A 16,349-nucleotide genomic window follows, 5' to 3' on the forward strand; every position below is an offset into this window, starting at 1 on the left:
GGCTGTCACCTAGGAAGAAGGTAACCCCTGCAGCGATCTATTATTAATTGCTCTGTGGACTACAGCAAGACTCCCACCGAAAGGAACAGCCCATGCTGGTGGCTATGGTTCCAGCCTCTAGACTGATGCCAGCTGTGGCCTGTGGTCGCCTGATGGGTCTGCATGCATAGCTAAAGTTCAGAAGGTCCCCTGCTCTGGACTACGGAGTGAGAAAGATAGAATTTGAGACTAACTCTCCTGTCTCCAAGTGCTTGTTCTGTATATCACAGCTGCTTTATCTTAATGTGCTTTATTTTACCTTAGAAACTCAGAGCTTATTTACCTTTATTGTTTACCATTTAATGCCACTCCAGGTTAGTGTGTAGGCCGCTTATGGCAGAGCCAGGTTTGGCAGCATCTCTAGCATTGACACGTAGCTGCCCAACGTTTCCCTCTGTCTTGAATCCAAGTTTATTCCTGGAAATTCAGATGAGATAATATTCCTGTTGATTGTTTGGGGACTTGTGTGGCATATAGAATGGTGGTACCAGTTCTTTTTTTACTTTTGGCTAATTGAAGAGAGAGATCTCCTGAATTATTATTATAATATTTTTTCTCCTCCTCTTCTTTTCCCAGGCAGCCTCCTGCCAGTGAGTCTCATTGGAGAATGTTGCTGCAAGACATGTTAGCTATGCAGCAGAATGTTTACACGTGTCTCGATCCTGCTGCTTGCTATGAGGTAACTCTACCAGAACTTATTTCCTTTGATTTAGAAATTTTGGTTGTCACAGATCGTTTATCGTACACAAAGGCGATGACCAGAAAAGGTTCTCATTTGAACTTTTTTGTTAAATAAGCCAGAGTATCTCTTGTGTCGCTGTGCTATGGCACTGCAAAGCGTGGCCCATTGATAAAATGAGAGTTACAATCTCTACTCTGTGAAATAGTTTGGTATTTTAATTCAAAGTGATTTTAACAAAAGAGCACTAATGTAGACTGTTGAGAAATGAATGGTTTTATATTTGAACTGCAGGTTTTTAAATGCTTGAATGAGCCTAAAGTTTATATTTATGGTCTCAGACCATGTACAGCTGCCACAAACTTCCCTTTTTTTATCTAACACAAAACTTGAAATCCAATTTCAGGAGAAAAGAAATCTGGGTCCAAAATGTAATTCTCGTTAGATATGTCTAAAGTAGTGTTTTTAAGTTGGAGTGGTATTATTTTGGCATTTTCCAGTTTCTGATTCTGGTTGAAAAATTGGTATTATGTATGTTACACTTGAACTAGCTCCTGTGTAATTTGTCATTAATAACTTGTCATATTAAATTGATTTTGTTATATCTTAACATCTTCCTATTAGGATTTGATATTGTAATGACTTCTGGCCATTAGTCTCTCTCCTTAGAGAAAACATTTGAAAGCATATTATAACTGTTTTGAAATGGTTCTAGACGATGGTAATAAAGATTTGGCAAACATATTTTTAAATACTAGTTTAGTACCTTTTAAATTATGCTGTATTGTCTTACTGACTTTTTGGCCATTATGTTAGGTTTTGATGTCCTTGAAAAATAATTTGAAAGTTCAATGGCACAATTTTGAAAATGTTATACAGCCTAAATAGCAGAAATCTATATTGTTGATTTTAGAAAACCTTTTAGAGTGAGTGAATTATATTTTTCTATATTGGACAGTGACTTCTTATGGCTTACTTGAATAAACCAAAGTAATAGAGAAACTGTTACATCTAAGTCATTTGGGTCACTGAGAGTAAGCCATTTTCACCTGTCAGATATAAGTAATGAGGGTTATTTATTGATAATATGCTTTCTATCACAATATGTATTTTATAGCATATCCCTCGTAGGCATTAATAATTTTATCTGTATCAGCAATTTCAGTAAAGGCCTGACTAATGATACCTTCCCCAGAAGCCTAGAAACAAGTGAAAATAAGGGAATCCTATGAAAATTGGATAGTTTTATTATAAGGAAACTCTTGTTTCCTCGTGAAATCTTTTTTTCATTTCTTTTATTCTGTCTTCATCCAACAGTGGCATCATGGGAAAGAGCATTCTTACAGAAGTTCTCGTACTAATTATATATTGATGTCATTAGTATAGGTTTAAAAGGATCTCTTAGAGAGTTTTCTGGAGCCTTTTTTTTACCCCCAGAGATGGTATTATTATTTTTAAAATATTTTTTATTTTTCAATTACGATTGGCATCTGGAGTCTTTTTTGCATAAGGGGCATTTGCCCTTTGCCTGTCTTAAATGTTTTATGTGTTGCCAAGTTATTATTATATATGATTTATCTTTTACATTGCTATTTAGAATTTTTAAAAATTTTATGGCTATTTTTTCTTATGGTTTCTGTCTTTTGTGTCATCCTTTAAAAAGCCTTTAATTCTCAAGACATTAAAATAGTTTTTCATATTGTTTCTTACTAATTTTAATAATCTCAATTATTAAAAAAAGTGTTAATTGATGCTCTTAGTTGTCTAGTTGAATACAGTGATATTTGCATGAATACCTTCCATCAGTTGCTCTTGTTTTAGTTAAATAGTTTTAAATTTGCAGATTGAAAAATAGCTCAATGTTATATGGTATATTGTAATTTTAATGATTAGGTGTAAGTATAACATTGGCAGCTTGGCTTTTTAGTTTGTAGACTTAATGGAGATGCTTTAAGCAGTCATAAATTATATGTATCACTTTCAAAGATGTTCTTTTAAAAAATTGAAATGGTTATAAATAGTTTAAGCAGAGTGGACTATATTGAGTTTAGGACAGTACGTCTAATGGATCCTATTTTGTTTTTCTATTTTGAATTACAGTTGATATTCAATATTATTGTGTTAGTTCCAGGTGTAGAGCATAGTGGTTAGACATTTATGTAATTTACAAAGTGTGGATCCTGTTTTTAATGAGAATGAACTTTAGATATTTTACTTAAGTAGTCATTTTCATGCAGTTAAAAATTATGCATAATATTGGTTTGTTCACTTAATTTATTTTTTCTTCTTCCTAAAAGAGGGATTTTTTTAATTGAGGTGAAATCACGCAATATAACCTTAACCGTTTTACAGTGTACTTCATCGTCGTTTAGTTCATTCACAGTGTTGTGCAGTGGCCACCTCTGATAGGGATACGTTTTTATTTCATTTGGCTGTCAGAGCTTTCGTTTGGTTAGAATCTAATCCTCTTTCTTTAAGCATTTATTCCAGTTTCTTTTTTCCCCAGATATTTACAGAAAGCCTTCTGTGTTCCAGTCGCCTTGAAAATATTCACCTGGCTGGGCAGATGATGCACTGCAGTGCTTGCTCAGTGAATCCGCCGCCCGGCGTGGCCCAGAAAGGCAAAACTCAGTACAGGGTCAGCTACGAGAAGAGTATTGACTTGGTTTTGGCTGCCAGCAGAGAGTATTTCAATTCTTCCACCAGCCTCACAGATAGCTGCATGGATCTGGCCAGGTACAGAACTATATTCTTCCATGAGAGAGCGCGGGCAAGTCAGAATCCACAAACTCCATTACTGGTTTTATGCTTTACTTTACACACTATTTTATCACAAGGATAAATAGACTGTGCTGTGTGGGGCACAGTTATTTATTGCTTAATATAGAAAGAAAACTTAGTTATGATTATTCGACTTCCTCGTGACCCCTTTTTTCCAGTACACCTTCCCATAGTCCTTTTTGCTGATTATCTGTAAAGTTGTACTTCTCTTCTGTTGGAAGAGATTCATGTGGTAGCCTGAAAATTCAAGTTCTGTAAATTTCCTGCCCATTGAGGTGGTATCTGTAGCCCTTACATGGCTTTTGCTCTGTTTAGGGACACACCTTCTAATCACCTGATTAGATGATAAAGCGCAAAATTCTCTTCCAGACATTTAGTTCCCCTCTTGGCCTGCTGTACTGGAAAATTCATCAGTCATCTTTTTACTATTGATTCTAGCTTTTTTTGCATAAGGGACATTTACCCTTTGTCTGTCTTAAATGTTTTATCTGTGCTGCCAAGTTTTTATTATATATGGTTTATCTATATATGCAATTCAGAATTTTTTAAAAATTTGATTGATATTCTTTTCTCTTATGGTTTCTATATTTTGTGTCATCCTTTGAAAAGCCTTTAATTCCCAAGGCCATTAAAAACGTTTTTCATATTGTTTCTTACTTCTTTTATGGTTTATTTTTACACTGAAATTTTGGGCCCATTTGCAATTTATTTTGATGTAATGTTTAGATTTACCCTCCTCCCCACCCCTCAAGGACATAGTTGTTTCAACTCTAGCAAAACTTAGAGGTAACTTTTTTTAAGTGGTGTCTTACCACAGAGAGAATCATGTTTTCTCAGAACATGTTATTGAACCTGACAAAGTTATTCAAATAGTTAGTATATTTTTTCTTTTCTCTCTAGGGATTGTATCTCAGATGATGAAAATATCAAATAGAATAGCCTTTGAAACTGGGAGTTGTGGTTGACCTAAATCTTTTTGGCAGATGTTTTCATAGATCATTATAAAAACTATACTTCCTGTATTTCCTCTTCATTCCATCTTTCTTTCTCCCACAAGGACACACGTTGATTTAAAAAAGATATCATGTGTGTGATGTGGCTCCAAATTCATTGAGACCTCTGTGTTCGGATATATTTAAATGTTCACAGTTGTATTAATATAGAATATAGCCCATACATTCTTAAATTATTTTTTATTAACTAAATTATTAAATTATTATTTATTAACTAAATTATCATTTATTAATAAATTTTCTTATTGAGGAAGCAATACATTACAAGATAAAATAGCCAAACAATATAGAAAGCATATATATTGATAAGTCTTTTTCCTCATTCTAGTTTTCTTGACTTTATCCCTCAGCAGTTTATCCCTTAAATCACTGTCCTGTGTATGCCTCTAAAATATGAAATGCTACCTCCTTTTTTCAGTCATAAGTATGTGCTTTCTACTTCTACATACCTTTCTGTATCTTTGTTTTTTACTTATGATCTATATTGACGGTTTTTCCATATGAGTTACACGTAGGTTTGTAGTATTCTTTTTTGATATTTGTTGACTATTCCATTGCTTAATTTTTATAGAATTTAATTAATGAGTTCCTGATTTAGTGTATTTTCTTTTAAAAACATTGTGAATATTCGTAATTATATCTGGGTATGTGTGAGCCTATCTATATGATAAGTTCCTAAAAGTGAAATTCTTGAGTTCAAAGGTAAGTGCAGTTAGAATTTTGGTAGATACTTCAAAGAAGTTATGTACCTTATACACCTGAATTGGCGGTATATGTTAGTCCTCATCTGACTTCATCGTACAATTTTGCAAGAGCAAGAGAAGCCTGTGTCTGCCGCTCCTTCGCCTCGGTGTGTACTGTATTCCTCTGATGGTCCGTGGTTTTGGCATCCCTGGCCCCTCATGGCTGGTCTCCAGCTAGACTTTCTAGTCTCTTGTTCCAGCGTTCTCCTACACACACCTTTCCAACGTAAATTTATTCGTTTATGAAAATATTTATTAAGTATGCTCTCTGCATTTGAAAATATTGTTTGGAATACTCCAAAGATATCACAGATTCTTAGATTAGCAAATCAGAGACTTTCTCCTATATTTATCTCAGTACCGCTTTACCAACCGATTCCTTTTTTGATCAGAAAAGTCTCTCGTGCAGTTTCTTAGGTTATTCTTTCAGGAAGAGAGACAGTTGTCACTGAATCAAGATATTTCTGTTTTTCCTAGAAGAATAGCTGGAAATTATCTGCATTCTGAATATTTTTTTTTAATCCTTTCTAATATGGCCATGACCTTTGGGGTCAACAGTAAGAAAAGCACTAAACACAGAATTAACATGTCTTGCTCCATTCCCTGGCCCCATGCCGTGCTGCTGATGTAACTCTGCACAAATCTCTTCACCTCTCTGGGCTTCAGTTTTGGCTTTCTTAAAAAGCAGATAATGATATTTGCCTATCGCAAAGCCTTGTTACAAGGATTAAACAAGATAACAGAAAACATCTAGCAGAATACTTGGAATGTAGTAGGCTTTTAATAAATATGTGCTGGGTCTCGTGTTGAATATAGAAAAACAGCTTAACCAAACATATGTTACTTCGTCTTTTAAAAAATTTATCTTATTTCTCTTAGGTGCTGCTTACAGCTGATAACAGATAGACCTGCTGTTATTCAAGAAGAGCTAGATCTTATCCAAGCCCTTGGATGTCTTGAAGAATTTGGGGTAAAGATCCTGCCTTTGCAAGGTGAGTTTTCTGCTTGGTGTTGCACTCTTATTATTTTGCATTAATTTGCTAGGGTTCCTTTTTAGTTTCTTAAACCAAAGAGTACTTTTGGTTATATAATCCAGTGGCAATGGAGCCTGCCCTCTGCACCATTTTTCAAATGAAATTTAAGTGGAAATCCAAAAGGAAAAAATAAAGCCAACATTTTATAACAAATTTCTTTTTTAAGTTCACAGTTATGACATTAAAAGAAATAGCATTAGGAATAGCAGTGAGACTATAGAAATCGAGAATTATGGATGAGAGTTTAAGACTTATATTAGTTTTAGTATACAGTTTATTTCTGTATTTTGTTTCAGTTAACATAGATTTAGAGGTAGCTATAAATGATAATAGTTTATTTCTTTTTATGCTTGCTACAGAATATTCTTTAAGTCAATACTGTTATTTTAACAGTATGACAGGGAATGACAGGAAGTTCTTGTTTAGAGTTTAATTATTAGCAATATCTTAACATTGCTCAGGCTCTTTGACCTCAATGTAAGCGTTAGGTAAATACCAGCCAGAACCAGCCCATTATCACACAATCACTTGTTACTGTCTACGTCCTACTGCGAGTACAGTGTGCACCTCCCATCATCCTGACCCTTAACCTGACAGGAGGGAGGTAGATGTTCTGTTTCTTCAAACCCTGGACATCACTCAGTGCCCTAAGTGAAGTGGGCAGCTTGGTTATTAACAGTTTGCTTAGCCGACTTCACGGTAATCTCTTATCTTTATTCTTAACTCTAGAAATGTTTAGAATTAAGGGTAGGGGAGATAGGGCTGAGTTCCTTCCATCTCTCTGGATTTTGGTAAATTTTCACCAAAATTATTTTTCCTTTTCTTTAATCTCCAAGTACCTTTGGAGTGATGGATGGCCTGTGATAGGTTCCTTGGTGTCTTTGTCCTCTGTAGTGTTTTGAGTCAGATGGATCTTAGCGGATATCTTAGGGAATGCCACCAGAGACATTCTTGTGTTTTCGTGTGGGTTTCCATTGTAGATTTACAAAAAATTAAAGTTCTGCTTGTCAGGCAAATTTATTAGACTTGATAAGGTAGTATTACTATTATCTCGAATACCATTGTTTGGAAATAATTTGTACGTGATTATAAATATCTCAAAGCATCTTAAACAAGTATAGTAAAGGTGATTGATAAATCACTAGACTGTTCTATTTAGTTGTATCACTCATGTAATTTTCGAGTTCAGAGCTTCTTAAAATTATGAAGATTAATCAGTTATTAAGAAGCATTTTCAGTTTATTCTCAAGTGTCTTAAATCATTAACTACCCTCCCAGCAAAAGTTATATTTTTAATTGAAGTTTTCAGTCACAATAGAGTCCAGAGCACTGCAAAACTAGCTCTTCTCATATCTCTTGTTAGGCCAAGTCGTTACAGCTTCCTCTCCCTCATTTCTTTCTCTTTCTCTCCCTCCTTTCCTCCCTCCCTTCCTCTTTCCTTCTCTCCTGTCCCTGCTAGTTATTTAATCTAAACAAATTGGTATAATGCAAAACATTTTTCTTACAGTTCTCCCAAATGCTACTGAACTGTGAAATAGTAAATTGAGCTCCGATTTATAGAAGGAATCTGGGGGGCAACCGAACTATCCTAAACCTGCTCATGTGAATAGTAAGAATAATTTACACAAACACAAACACTCAAGATAATCCGATTTCGTGGTGCTCAATTAGCTGTAGTTTTGTTGGCAGTATTTGCCTATCAGCTGATGAGTTTGAATATCCGTAACCAAACCTGCACTCCTGCCGTAGCTTCTGAGAAATTTCCTGACTCAGGAGTGTCTTAAAAATGACATTTGCTTTCATGTCTTGACAGCTTTCCAGCTTAATATATTGATTTGAAGTTTCTTATTAGAATGACTGTCAGAAAATCTTCCGGGTGTGGAGACAAAGTATTGCCTTTATGTACCGTTTTTTATTTTAATACCATGGATACAATTTAAGTTTAAGCTGTTTTTGTATTCGTCAGTAATACTGGACAAGCAAAGTAACTTGATATTTCAAGATTTATGGTCCAGGTATTTTAATTGTAGTCTAATAGTTCATTTTGTCTCTTTGTTTCAAAGCCTTCTTTGTCTATACTCCCGGAGCTGCTGTTTTTCATCAGGTGAAGGCTAGTGGTACTAGCTAAATTAGAAGTAATTAGTTAATAGAAACAGAGACAGAAATATTATGTAAAAATGGTTCCTCTTGTGTATGAGTCTTCTATGAAGTGTTCATATGTGTACATGTGCGTGCTTTTCCTAGTATCTTGAGTGTTTGTGTTTGTGTAAATTATTCTTACTATTCACATGAGCAGGTTTAGGATAGTTCAGTTGCCCCCCAGATTCCTTCTATAATAAGGGAAGTCAGTTTTCCCGGTGTACAGCAATGTGGTAAAACCAGCCTGGAGCCAGTTTTGCCACTTAGTGTCGGTAACTGGGCAGGAATCTTAACCTTTCTTTGTGTTTAAGTTTTATCATTTACAGAACAGGGACACTAATCAGCACTTTACAGAATCTCTCGTGAAGATTCCATCACACGCTTACAGGGCCTGGGACGCTGTAAGGGCTCCACAAGCACCTGCTGTCAGTGTTTTGTTTTACTCGCAGGTACCTTGTCCGTGATGGTAGAATGAAAGCGGACGTGCTTGCTTTGTCATTCTCCCTCTGTCCCTCCCAGCCATCTCCTCATTCTCCTCTTTTCCTCCCTTTCCCTTCCATTCCATAAACATCAGTTTAGGCACTTTTTTTTTTTTCTTTCCTTTCTCAGGAACCGAAATAATGAAGGGAATAAGGGCCACTTCCCGACTTAGAGGGACTGACATATGACAACAAGACAGTAACACCAGTGTCACGTATGAGTTTAAATTCCGATTCAGCCACTTTGAGCTCTGTGACCTGGGACAACTTAATGTCTTTGAATTTCACCTTCCTCAGATGGGGGTAATAAATATTCCTCTGATAGTCTGAAAGTTATATCCCAAAACACTGAAAATCCTTACATTAGATGATCCCATACTTAATTAGCATTTTTGTGACTATGTTGGTAATAATAATAACTAATATTTCTTGAGTGATTTTTATGTTCTAAGTATACTTGGCATGTACTTATTAATTCTCATACATACCCTGTGAGGTAGTGACCTATTTCCAGTTTATAGCTTGCTTAAGTCACACAACTAGGTAAAAGTGTAGCTAGAATTCATGTGTAGGTAGTCTGGCTCCAGAACTCCATTTATAAACTGTGAACAGTACTGTTGAAGAAGTGTGAAAGTAAGAGATGGTTTGCAAAGGAAGCTGGCTTATTCTCTTACTCATCAACTAGACCAGTGGTCCGCAACCTTTGTGGCACCAGGAACCGGCGCTTCTATGAGAATCTAATGCCTGATGATCTGAGGCGGAGCTGAGATGGTGATGCTGGCGCTGGGGAGCAGCTGCAGATACAGATGAAGCTTCACTCGCTCACTTGCCACTCACCTCCTGCTCCATGTCCCGGTTCCTATCAGGCCTCGGACTGATACCGGTCCGCAGCCCAGGGGTTGGGGACCCCTGAGCCAAATGACTAACTGCTGCATTGTTGCCGCCGTCCTCACCTGTCCAGTTCAGATTTGTGCTTCAGCAGTGTCACAGTTAACTGTATATATTGTGCACCTTTGATGCCATCCGTGAGTGACCGAAATTGATATTTTACATCTGTGGTTCACGGGGCATGCACTGCCCCTGCCTCATAAGGTGATGAGAGTGTTTATCGTGTCGATAGCTAGTCAATAAATACTTCATAAGTCTGACACCTCTGTGTGTGTGTATGTTGCATAATAGTTTTTCTTGTCTTTTTTTTTTTTTAAAACATTTGCGATATGTTGGTGAGAGCCACAGGAAAATGAGGGATCTTCAGCAGTTGAAAGATAGATGCATATATACATATCCTTTTCTTGTTCATTTATTCCATTTTAAAAAGGAATTTTAGGAGCCGAAGATCTTTTCCCTTCATGGACACATAATAACATCTAAATCTTGAATTTATTTAAATAAGAAGTCACATTTTGAAATATAATTCAGCATGTCCTATGATAGACAGTAAAAAGAGAACTGGTACAGTGTTTGTCCAGGGGCTCAGAAAAATAGATAAATAAAAAGTCATTTTAACATGGCATTTGCACTCTGTTAGAATCCTCCTCTCCAAGTTAATGTACTTGAAATATTAGTAGTATGTCTGTCTTAGGGCAGCAGGAAGACAGAGAACCAAATTTTAGTGTTTCACTGAAAGAAGTTTAGAGAAAATGACCCAAACTGGTTTCAGTTTTCCACCTTGATTTTATTGAGCTGGAAAGACGGTGGCACTACTAAGGAAATCAGCTTATTAGAATTTCTCTAAGAAGAATACAAGAATTCATCAGTGGCGATAAAACATCTATGAAAACCCCAGGTTTTTCATGTAGGTTAATGATAATATCTTTAACAGTGTTGTTTTTAAAATCAAATTAGGAACATGTAGAAAGCACCTTTCTCATAATTATTGAATCTGAAGTATTGATGTAGTACACATTCTCTTAAAATATATACTAGAAGGAAAAACCCATAGAACAGTAGAAGATTAAAAAAAAAACCAATTTTTTAATTGAAAAAAGTAATGGAAAAGTTTGAAGTATATCAGTCAGTTTTGCTGGACTGTGCTGTAGTAAAAAGCTCAGTGGCATGTGACATCAAGTTCATTTATTGCAGCACCATTCCATGAAATGGGACATTCTTAAGGTGGAGGGGAGAGGTCGTAGTAAGGTTCCATGATGGCTCTTAAGCCTTTGCTCAGAAGTGGCACATGTCACTTCCACTCACACTTCATTGCCCATAGAAGTCGCATGGCCAAGCCTAATGTTGGTGAGTCAGGTATTTGGGATGTAAATAATTGCAGTGAATACTGGAAAACAATAATACATTCCGCAGGAGCTGTACTCAGATGTAGATATTGCGAAGTAAGTAACCGCGGTCTCCATCTTCCTTACATTTTATAGTCAGGGCCACAACAGGCTCACTGTACAGTGGTTGCATAAGTAGCCATCTTGAAATGGTTCAATGCACACGAAAGTGTTTGGAATAAGAGGACATGGTGTTTGCAACTTATTCTCAGATGGTTCAGAAAAAATAGATGTGAATACATGTATATTTGTGTATATATACTATGGCAGGGAGTGCGTGCATGCCTGATTGCACATGCGCATGTGTGAATGGAGCAAATTATTAACAATTGGTTAATCTTGGCAAAAAGTATAGAGGAGTTCTTTCTGCCATTTTTGTAACCTTTCTGTAAGTTTGAAATCAAAGTCTTACCAATAAAGAGCCCCACCTCTGGGCTCCCTTCTACCTGGAAGTTTTGGAAGAACCTGGGATGCATGGGATGCAGCCATGGATTTAAGAATGGATAAAGGAATGAAAGTGTGAAAACCATTTCAGGAGCCGTGTTAGATTCTGGTCCCATCACTTTGTTGGTGAACTTAGCCAAAGTACTGAACCTTTCTGCACCTCAGTTTCTTTCCCTAAGGGCAATAGTACCTGTCTTGTTCGGTTCTGCCTTGTGGGGTTAATATAAGGCACCTATAGCAGTGCCTGGGACACAGGTCATATTCATTTAATGTCAATGGCTGTCATTAAGTTGTTAACTGTATTTATTGGGGCCCAGCCTCCCAGGTAGTGCCATGCTTCTCAAAGATTGACACTTAAATAAATATACCATTTTTTTCTAGCATATACATAACATTCTTTAACTAAAGTTTTTTTTTTTTAACCTCTTTAAGTTTTATTAATACCTCATAGTGTGAACTGGTGTGATCAGATATGTTTTATTTTCCTAACAGCTAACTTGAATGAGAGGATTGGGTGGAGAAAGGTTAATAAATTCGAACAGTGAGCACTTGGAGGACCCCTGCCCCCCAGGCTGGGGTGATGTTGTGGAGAGAGAAAATGGGTATTTGGAACCTGGAACGGGTTTTGGTGGGGCGAGGTAAGGGGTGGGCATGTATAACAGGAAGTATGTGAAGTTTTTAAAGAAAAATATGGTCGTCTTCAAAATTTTCCCTAAGACCTGACCTGAAGCTTGAAAATGTGACACTTTTTTCTAGCTTCAGAATGCCAATTTGCTATTTTAGAAATTTGGTGTCAGAAAAGATCCATGTTGTACATTATTCAGAAGCAACAGAAATTTTGATTAGAAGAAAAAATGGTGTTTTCCTTAATTTTTGTTGACCTGGAGGCCAGCACAGTTTATTTGGCTGTCCTATGCTAGGAAGGTGACGGTCCCCTTTTGCCTCTGGCTCCAGGTCTTTATTCAGCATGTCTTTCTTTTGCAGTGCGACTGTGCTCTGATCGGGTCAGCCTCATCCAGGAGTGCATTTGCCAGTCCCCGACCTGCTACAAGCAATCCGCTCAGCTGCTGGGCCTCGCTGAGTTGCTGAGGGTAGCCGGTACGTTTTCAGTGCTAAACCTCGAGTAAGATTTCTGTGTCGTTCTTGTCATAATCCTAGGTGAACATCAGAACATATACCTACTGATGTCAGAAGAGCTGCTTTTTGGCAAAGATTTGTCTTTTCTAGACTAGAAGGTTGGCGTGTGATAAAAGTGTCACATGGACTTCTCCATAGGGCTTGAGTGTCCTCTTAACATAACAGTTGGTTCCTCCTAGAGCAATCGCTCTACCAGAGAGTGAGGAGGAACCTGCAGTGCCTTTTATGACCTCGTCTCAGAAATAACACACCACGTTTCTGCCTTATTCTGTTGGAATAAATCACTCACCAGTCTCTCCTCGAGGGGAGGGGCATTAAGCTCCATCTTTCAAAGGGAACATCGAAGAATTTCCGGTCATAGTTTAAATTATGTTTCGTGTACTCCAGACCTTGTCATGCTGCCCGTAATCTTCTCTTCTTCACCTGGACACCTGCATCGTTTTCTTGAGCAGATTTCCGGTCTGGCCGCACTCCTGGCTGTTCTCCCCAAGTCTTATTTTGTTCTGTTTGTAGTATTTTTCTAGACATCATTCTTTTCGGGCCTATTTTTTGATTCTCTTTCTCCTTTTAACCACCTGCTCAGATTGGAATTTGCTAGAATTAAAAGCAGTTAGATATTTGTACTTTGGACTTTAAGATGACTGACCCATCATATGAAAGCTTATATTAATAACAAAAATAATTCTCATTTTATGCTTTTATACATGTTTAAGTTACTTCTTACTGTGTCTCTGACAGCAAAGATATGAATCTCATTTTGAACGTGAGGAAATGGGAATAAAGAAGTTAAATAATTTATTGAAGATTCCACAGTTATGAGATTTCTTACTTTGAATCTTTTACTCTTACACTGTTTTTGATATTGGATGACGGTAATCAATGGACCCTCAGTTAAAGTCAGCCAATTAGGGGCTTTAATTGCATCTGTAAAATACCTTCACAGCACCTGGACTGATGTTCGAAGGCTAGCCAAGTTGACACAGGAAAAAAAAAAAATCACACCTGGCCCTTTCATTTTTGATTTAAGTATTCTGAATAGATGCAGACATTTCAAGAGTATTATCTAGGAGGTAGATTTTATATTAAGTGTGATATATGCATTTATTGACATAGTGTTCCATTTCTCACATGTTAGTGTAGGGGTAGAAGAATGCTCCCTTCTTCCCTTCTAGGTTCTTCAGCTGGTCTAATAATTAATTTAGCATAGCACAGATTAACAGGAGAAAAATTGATTTCATACCTACAGGAGCCCCGTAAAGACATGAGATCCAAAGGCAGTCAGGCATTTGAGGCTTATCTACCATCCTGAGCTCAGGAGAAGTGGGTAGGAGTCTTGGGCTTCCAAGGGAAGGAGGACAGTTCATAGGAAGTTGAGAAGAATGAATGTTTGGTAAACAGATGTATGTCCTGCAATGCGGACAGGTCTTTCTGATGTAGAAAGTTATGGCTGATAATAGCTCTCTCTCTGGTACAGGCCTTTATCTAAGTTCTTTCTGGCAGATAAAGGGGGTGGGGTGGTGGTGGCATAAAAAGCTCTTCCTCACTCTACTGGGTCTTAATTGTCTTCAGCTCAAAACAATCCATATATCAAAGTGGCACATTTTGGGGTGGCGTATTCTGTTCCCCTTTATTATTAGTGTTACTAAAACATGAGTGTGTTTGTTCTAATTATAATACTATGAACTTTAGTGCAATATCGTCTCTTTTTAAAGAAACTTTGCGACTGGCTTGGGCCAATACTTACCTTGTATTTTATTAAACCTTCGAAGCACAGAAAGAGATTTATGGGGACATATTTTCAAAGTTCTTTCAACCCTTTCTGTGATATGTTTACTTTTTCTTTCAAACCATATTTTAGCTTAAAAATGCAAAGACTATATACATATTTTCTGTCCCCCTCCCCAGGATTTTATTGAAAATAATTTTAAGGTTCTATTGCCTCATAAAAATATAAAATATTTGTTAAACTTTTTTTTAGCCTAAATATACAAGTTGTATTTGTATTGTAATTTTGAATTACTTGTCTTATAATTAAAAGTTACATTCCGAATTGAATCTGCTCATTTCATTAAGGATATACATTCTTTGAGTCTCTCATGTACATGACGTGGAGCTGGGTAATGAGAATTCAGCAAGGAAGCAACCTCTCTGTCTTCTAAGAGCATAAGTGCTCTTAGAAAGATAATCACAGTAAATTGGTGTTCAGAGAATTAAAAGTAAAGGGACATGTAGGAGGGGCACCTAAGCTGCGTGCTTCATATGAAGAAAGTGTGGAGTTGTCAAGGAAGTGACATCCAAGCCGACTTCTAAGAAGTCCTTGGAAAGTAATTTAAGATCTTTGTGTCAATGTAAGCTGAATTTGGTATGTATTCTAGACGTTCACTATGGTAAATAAAAGATTAGTAGAGTCTGAAACTATAAAATTACATCCATTTTACTTTGTGTTACTCTTTATATTTGTCATTTATTAGTTATAATTAGAAACAACATCCAAAGGGAAAAATATAAAATAAGAATTTTTTTTTAAGCAAAAATTTCGAAGTCCCTTTTGGGAGGAAAACTCTCTTCTACCTACTTCGTTTGGGATGGTTGGTGTAGCGCTGCAGTTCATCACTGGTTGCTTAGGAGGCTGAGACCTAATTCAATGATTAAGGAGATTGGAAGGTCAAAGTTGCAGTGACCTTTTGTCCTATAATCTTTTAAAATCAGTCTAATCTTTACTTTTATTTTTTGAATTAATTTGGAAGACAGTATTAATGATCTCTTATCAACTGATGCTGTTGAAACCATTGAGTCATTTGTATGTGTTTGTAGGCGAAGACCCAGAAGAAAGGCGTGGCCAGGTTCTGATCCTTCTAGTTGAACAGGCACTTCGTTTCCATGACTACAAAGCAGCCAATGTGCATTGCCAAGAGCTGATGGCCACAGGTGAATTAGACAAGTACTTAACACTTTCCTTATGTCCTCTTTGCATGATGAAAGATAGAAAAAATCTGTTCTGAAATCTGTTTGGTGAGCCAGCCACCTTGTATTCATAAGACTTAAGAAACATTTTGTGAGTGCCAATAAGTATGAATGCCATGCGCTTATATCGTGACATAAATATGTATGTTATAAAGGGGTTTAGGGGTTCTGTTTTATCTGAGATTTTGGTTGCTTTCCATTCCCTATTAAAACAGTCTAATAAGTTTAAGAGCAATTTTATGTAAAATATTTTAATGTTGTATAAAAGAAATGTAAATTTTTGAAGTAACTACAATTTGTGACTATATAGTCAATATTTCTATCTTCTATTTTTTTTTTTTTTAAAGATAACATAGTTCTTTTTAAATGAATGTTGAGAAATTGAGAAGTAGTTTGTAACCCTAAAGTTTTCCATACTGAAATTCGAATTCAGGTCTCTGGAGGATAAGCAGATTTTATTGTGGAATAATTTCTCTATTAACGAACATAACACATTCCCTAATGCAATAGGAAGTAATGTCATCTTATCGTGGGCTCTGTACCAAATGATTACTTTTCGTAGCTGTGCCTGAATAATGGAAGCCCAAGCACACCCTGTTACCCGCGTCTGTGCGTTCATAGTGA

The 16,349-nt window shown here is 36.6% G+C and overlaps 1 protein-coding gene across 2 annotated transcripts in view; it reads left to right on the plus strand.

The window, feature by feature from the left end:
* Positions 1-16,349, plus strand: part of NBAS (NBAS subunit of NRZ tethering complex) — a 249,354-nt gene that overhangs the window by 108,323 nt on the left and 124,682 nt on the right. For both annotated transcript variants that reach the window (XM_039887818.1, XM_039887819.1), the window contains exons 29-33: positions 616-718; positions 3,225-3,454; positions 6,135-6,247; positions 12,609-12,722; positions 15,576-15,689. In XM_039887818.1, the coding sequence (XP_039743752.1) occupies positions 616-718; positions 3,225-3,454; positions 6,135-6,247; positions 12,609-12,722; positions 15,576-15,689 (674 nt within the window). The remainder of the gene's footprint in view (positions 1-615; positions 719-3,224; positions 3,455-6,134; positions 6,248-12,608; positions 12,723-15,575; positions 15,690-16,349) is intronic.

This window comes from Pteropus medius, unplaced genomic scaffold (genome assembly GCF_902729225.1).
Source record: "Pteropus medius unplaced genomic scaffold, Ma_sr-lr_union100, whole genome shotgun sequence".
In the NCBI taxonomy this organism is placed as follows: domain Eukaryota; kingdom Metazoa; phylum Chordata; class Mammalia; order Chiroptera; family Pteropodidae; genus Pteropus; species Pteropus medius.